Source organism: Danio rerio, chromosome 11 (assembly GCF_049306965.1).
Source record: "Danio rerio strain Tuebingen ecotype United States chromosome 11, GRCz12tu, whole genome shotgun sequence".
NCBI lineage: Eukaryota > Metazoa > Chordata > Actinopteri > Cypriniformes > Danionidae > Danio > Danio rerio.
Genome location: NC_133186.1, coordinates 2,122,422 through 2,129,268, shown reverse-complemented (window position 1 = coordinate 2,129,268; position 6,847 = coordinate 2,122,422). Strand labels below are relative to the sequence as shown.

General features: G+C 39.1%; 1 protein-coding gene across 4 annotated transcripts in view; it reads right to left on the bottom strand.

The window, feature by feature from the left end:
- Positions 1-1,047: 1,047 nt before the first annotated feature.
- The window catches only part of rargb (retinoic acid receptor, gamma b), a 142,467-nt gene continuing 136,667 nt past the window's right edge, over positions 1,048-6,847 (bottom strand). For 3 of the 4 annotated variants that reach the window (XM_073915377.1, XM_073915375.1, XM_073915378.1), the window contains 5 exons: positions 5,997-6,172; positions 5,642-5,818; positions 4,004-4,208; positions 2,473-2,631; positions 1,322-1,871 (listed from right to left, as the gene is read on the bottom strand). In XM_073915377.1, the coding sequence (XP_073771478.1) occupies positions 1,576-1,871; positions 2,473-2,631; positions 4,004-4,208; positions 5,642-5,818; positions 5,997-6,172 (1,013 nt within the window). In that variant the 3' untranslated portion in view covers positions 1,322-1,575. 4 annotated transcript variants of the gene reach the window in all.

Sequence of the window (6,847 nt, the reverse complement as noted above, 5' to 3'; positions counted from 1 at the left end):
ATATATATATATATATATATATATATATATATATATATATATATAATTAGAAAAGGTAATTGCAACCTTTACATATGTCCTAATTATAAATTAGTCTATGTATGATCGCAAGTTTACATCTTGCAAAAGCAGGTTTTAAATTTAACGTTTACATTTTCGCACAGAACTCTGAGCTTTCATCTTTTCGCAGAATTAAAATTTTGTCACAATTATGATCTTTCTTTAGAATTTACTATATTGCATCTCTCACTTTTAATATCACAATGTTTTAGATATTTATCATTTGCACATTAGTTTCTTTTTCCATAATTGTGACTTATTGATTAACAATCATGACTGCATGAAATGCAAAAGTGAATTCTGAATCTGAAAGAAATGTTTTGAAAAAAACATAACTGTGACGAAGTTGATGAAAAGATGAGATGAAAAGTTGCAAATACATTGTATTATTTTTAATAGGGATGCACCGATACCATTTTTAAAGACCAAGTATGAATACCGATATTTTTCTTGTGCTGATCAATATTAATACCTTTTTGGGTGATATGGCAGTTTTCCAAGTAAGACTCAGTGACCAGTTATTTTAAGACAGCTTATTTGTAATATTGAAAAAGGACCTCAATTTCAGGGCTGATACCGATTGGTACCATTATGGTTACCATTATCGGTACCATTATCAGTATTAATATTGATACCATGATCGGTACCATTATCCCATTATTGATACTATTATCGGTACCATTGTCTCAACTATTATCAATACTATTATCAGCACCATTATCAGTACCATTATCGGTACTATTATTGATATTATCTGTACCACTATCAACATTATTATCGATACCATTATCGGTACCATTATTGTTACTATTATCGGTACTATTATCGGTACCATTATCAGTATTATTAACAATACCATTATCTGTACTATTATCCCATCTATTGCTACCATTATTGGTACTATTATCCCATTATCGGTTCCATTATTATTACCATTATGATTACTATTATCGATACAATGATCGGTACTATTATCGATAACAATATCCCATTATTGGTACTATTATTGATAACATTATCGGTACTATTATCGGTACCATTACTGATACTATGATCTGTACCATTATCGGTACCATTATCTCATTATCTGTTCCATTATCCCATTTATTGCTACCATTATTGGTACTATTATCCCATTATCTGTACCATTATTAGTACTATTATCAGTACTATTATTGATACTATTATTGGTACTATTATTTATACCAATATCCCATTATTGGTACTATGATTGATACCTTTATTAGTACCATTATCGGTACCATTACTGGTACTATGATCGGTACCATTATCGGTACCATTATACCATTATTAGCATTGGTGCATCCCTAATTATGATAATATTTTTTATTCTACAGCAAACGTCCATACTGATGGAAACTAGATGTGCAAAGTTGTGTATGTTTATCCTATCCTCTTCGTCTGAATGCTAATGTTTGTCTTCTCGGATCATATGTGTGTGAAACTCAGTGTTGTCCGCAGTTTTCTGCTTGTCTACATACGGTCCTCCATTGGTCACTGTGCTCTCCCTGATGAGCTCTTTCTGGCTCCGGCCGAGTCCAGCTCTTCATCCTCACTGTCTGCTGCTCGCTCCCGGCCCTCCTCCGCACACTCATCCTCCTCTTCGTCTTCATCCTCCTCCTCCTCATCCCGCTCACGTTTGATGTTCGGCGCCGGGACGACGGCGGCAGCACCGGAGTCATTAGAGTCGCTGCTGTCCTCAAAAATCTCCGGATTCTCCAGCATCTCTCTGATCAGAGGAGGCATTGGGCCCGGGATCTCCATCTTCAGTGTGATGGCACGCTCCGCTCCTAAAAACACACACACACGTGTTTGTTTTTGTGAATTGTGGGGACATTACATACAGCTAAAGTCAAAATTTTTCACCCTCCTGTTAATATTTTTTCTTTTTCAAATGTTTCCCAAATGATGTTGAACAGAGCAAGGATTTTTTTTTTGTCTAATTTGTTTAATTTTGGCTAGAATAAAAGCTGTTTTAAGGTCTACAGAACAAACCATCATTATACAATGACTTGCCTAATTACCCTAACTTGCCTAGTTAACCTAGTTAAGCCTTTAAATGTCACTTTAAGCTGAATACTAGTGTCTTAAAAATAATCTAGTAAAATATTATGTGCTGTTATCATGACAAAAATAAAAGAAATTAGTTTTATCAGTTATTACTTTTATTAATTAATTATAAAAATGAGTAATTATTAGTTATTAAAATTATTGTATTCAGAAATGTGCTAAAAAAATATTTCCGTTAAACAGAAATTGGGGAAAAAATTTACTGGAGGGCTAATAAATCAGGAGGGCAAATAATTCTGACTTCACCTGTAGGTTTCCATTGTTTTTATACTGTATAAACTGTACGTAGTTAATTTTGTGCTGTCTTCAAAGGCTGCTCACCTTTAGTGCTGATGCCCCGCAGGTCGGTGACTTTCATCAGCATTCGGGGGAACATGTGAGGTTTGTTGGGACGGCGGCGGCGAGCGTAGATCTTCAGCGCCTCCAGCAGCGGCTCCTGCAGCTGATCCACACGGTGAGGCTCCTCCAGGTCCATACGGTCTGTGCAATTAAAACAGTCATACAAACACCTTAATGTATTGCATATCAAATATCGCATTATATAGAATACTACAACTGCATTATTTGTCAATATCACACAGCTATAAACAGTGTTGGGGGTAACGCGAGTTACATAGTGATGTTACCTTTTTTAAGTAGCACGTAAGGTAATGCATTACTTAAAACTAATTGTTAAATTAAACTTACTAAAAAATTAAGTGATAACACGTGAGTTACTTTTGTAAAAATGTATTGCAAGTTACTTACTAGTTTAATTAATTAGCTTTTAAAAAATAAGTTGCGAAATTAAAATTAACTCAAGACGCAAAAGTAACTTAACGCAAAAGTAACTCAACAGTAATTACTTTACATTACTTACCATAAAAAGGAACTAAGTAATATGGTATTGCATTACTTTCAAAAGTACACAATACTAACTTAAGTACAAAGATCTTTCCCAGCAGCCACAGAATGTCAACATGATGTCAGATTGATGTTGTACACCTAATGTTATGGGGGACGTTGCATTTTGTTTGGAAATGAAAATCGTGTTGGCGTCAGAACTCAACATCAGTCCAATGTCAATGTTCAACGTCCAATCTAAAATCAACCAAATATCAACGTCCAATGATGTTACAAGCTTGTCATTGTGTGGATGTTACCACTATGATGTCTATCAGACGTTTGATTTTGGTTGCCATACCTGACGAATATAGAGCACAACCTAAAACCAACCTGAAATCAGTGTCATTTGATGTCATTATTGGACTTCAGAATAACTTGTGCTTAGACACTGGCTAGACCAGGGATGGGCAAACTTGATCCTCGAGGGCCGGTGTCCCTGCAGAGTTTTGTTCCAACACTAGTCAAACACACCTGAACAAACTAATCAATGTCTTCAAGATCACTTGAACTCTATATGGAGGTCTGTTTGAATAGGGTTGGAGCTAAACTATGCAGGGCACTAGCCCTCCAGGATGAAGTTTGCCCACACCTGGGCTAGACAGTGAATTTTGGTGACCTGACATGATGACCTTAATATAACCTAATATTACAATCAAAATGAGAGATTCATTCTTTAATCAGAATGTATATGTAATCAATTATACAGTGAGTTTCTGTGAAACAGTTAATTGTAATAGGCTAAACTGTTAAATTTGCAGCTTTTTTCTAAGATATGCTATTTATTCTATCCTTTGTAATTAATAATAATATTAAAGCACAATGAATTTGATTTAGTTTTTGGGGAAAATCTGAAAACTCTGGGAGCTGGGGGGTGGGGTTATCCCTTATATTCACATCCCAGAGTATGACGCTGTCCTTTTTTGTGAAATAAATTCATTTAAGAGCAGGAGTATAGATGCGTCAGTACCTCCACAGATGAGGCAGATGGCGCTGAGGAGCCCCGTCTCTGTGTCATCCATCTCCAGAGGCAGGAGCTGCCCGGCGAACGCAAACACCAGGTCTGTGAGCGGCCCGAAGCCGGCGTTGTGCATCTGTGTCCTATTGAGGGTCAGTCCGTCTGAAAACGTCATGGTGTCCTGCTCAGGAGTGTAGCGAGTGCAGATCCGCAACATCTGCAGGAAACATTCAAACAATCATTAACAGTGCACTGTTGATTTAACTACTTCCATTACATCTTTTATTAAATGGATATATTTATTACAATAATGTTTTAGTCACCGAGCATCTTTAGAAACAGAAAGATATATATGCTCTTGAATTTTGCTCTTTTAAATTTTTTTATTTGATATTTTTCCCTAAAAATACATTTGGGTGGCGATGCAGTGGCGCAGTAGGTAGTGCTGTCGCCTCACAGCAAGAAGGTCGCTAGTTTGAGCCTCAGCTGGGTCAGTTGGTGTTTGTGGAGTTTGCATGTTCTCCATGTGTCGGTGTGGGTTTACTCCGAGTGCTCCCCCTCAGTCCAAAGACATGCGGTACAGGTGAATTGGGTAAGCTAAATTGTCTGTACTGTATGTATGTATGTGAATGAGTGTGTATGGGTTTCCCAGAGATGGGTTACGGCTGGAAGGGCATCCGCTGTGTAAAACATATGCTGGATAAGTTGGCGGTTCATTCTGTTGGGGCGACCCCAGATTAATAAAGGGACGAAGCCGAAAAGAAAATGAATGAATGAACACATTTGGGTGTACTCATTTTGGACCATTATCAAAAGCTATTTTGTATGATAAGCTCCAGATTTGGGCGAGGCAGTGGCGCAGTAGGTAGTGCTGTCACCTCACAGCAAGAAGGTCGCTGGTTCGAACCTCAGCTCAGTTGGCGTTTCTGTGTGGAGTTTGCATGTTCTCCCTGCCTTCGAGTGGGTTTCCTCCGGGTGCTCCGGTTTCCCCCACAGTACAAAGACATGCGCTACAGGTGATTTATAAAGATTTATTTATGCAATTATTTAAACATAAATGTTAATTTAAAGTCATTAGTAATATAAATTAATTCTTAGGTACTTAAATATGTAATTTAAAGTATAAATAATTATAATTCATATATCATAAACAAGGCGACATGGTGGCTCAGTAGTTAGCACTGTTGCCTTACAGCAAGAAGGTCGCTGATTCGAGTCCCAGCTGGGTCAGTTGGCTTTTCTGTGTGGAGTTTGCATGTTCTCCCTGTGTTCGTCTGGGTTTTCACCACAGTCTAAAGACATGTAGTATAGGTCAATTGAATAAGCTATATTGGCTGTAGTATATGTGTGTGAATGTGTGTGTGGATGTTGCCCAGAAATGGGTTGCAGCTGGAAGGGAATTCGCTGCGAACCGCCAACTAGCTGGATAAGTTGGCGGTTCATTCCGCTGTGGCGACCCCGGATTAATAAAGGGACTAAGCCGACATGAAAATGAATGAATGAATGAAGCTCCAGATTTGGCTTCAGTACTGTCTAATCTAATGCTCAAATATAATATTGTACAGCTTCCTATAGAAAACATTAATGCAAATGAGGGATTTGTGAGGGTGTACTCTATGCTTGGCATAATGTAGGTGTTGTTGTATTTACCAGTATATCGAGGCAGGCAGATTTGAGTAAGGTGATCTGGTCTGCGATAGTGAGCGATGTAAATCCTGGCAGACGTTTGGCGAACTCCACTATCTTTATTATGCACTTTGTGGAGAGCTCACTGAATTTATCCCACAGTCCCAGATCCAGCTGAACCCTGTGGTCTGCACTAGAGTTCTGAAACACAGAGGAAAACACAACGACATACACTTCTGCATACAACTGAACAGAAATCTGGCAATCTTTAATGTCTGTGCATGTGTGTTGATGCTGACGGCTGCAAACTGTGAAAAATAAGGGAGCTGTGTGTGTGTATGTGTGTGTGTGTGTGTGTGTGTGTGTTCTGCAGACTCACAGTTGTGTATTTCCCCAGCTGACAGAGCGAAGGGAAGGTTTCTCTGTGTGCTTTGCTGACTTTATTAACCAGTTCCTCCAGTTCGCCGCTCAGTTCGCCGCTCAGCTCGTAGCTTTCAGGCAGAACCACCTCCTCTTTTACATCCTTCTTCTTCTTATTCCTGTCGTTCCGCACCGCTAGAAGAACAACAACACTGAATGAAGACAACCACGAGTGCTCAAACACACACACATCAAATACAAAAGCACAAAAAGCTGAAACCCGAGCTGATCTGAGGTCAGTCATGGGGCAGAATGTCATTTTTAGTTATGTGTGGAAAACAGGTTACACTAAGCGGCCACTTTATTAGGTACACCTTACTAGTAACGGGTTGGACCGCCCTTTTCCCTTCAGAACAGCTTTAACCCTTCGTCGCATAGATTCGACAAGGTACTGGAAACATTCCTCAGAGATTTTGCTCCACATTGACATGATAGCATCACGCAGTTGCTGCAGATTTGTCGGCTGCACATCCATGATGCCAATCTCCCGTTCCACCACATCCCAAAGCTGCTCTATTGGATTGAGGCCGGTGACTGTGGAGGCCATTTGAGTACAGTGAACTCGTCGTCATGTTCACCAGTCTGAGATGATTCACGCTTTATGACATGGTTATCCTGCTGGAAGTAGCCATCAGAAGATGGATACACTGTGGTCATAGAGGGATGGACATGGTCAGCAACAATACTCAGGTAGGCTGTAACTTTGAAACACAGATCAATTGGTACTAATGAGATACTGTTGCCTTTCCATCAGCTGGAGCCAGTCTGGCCATTCTCCTCTGACCTCTGGCATCAACAATACATTTGCGC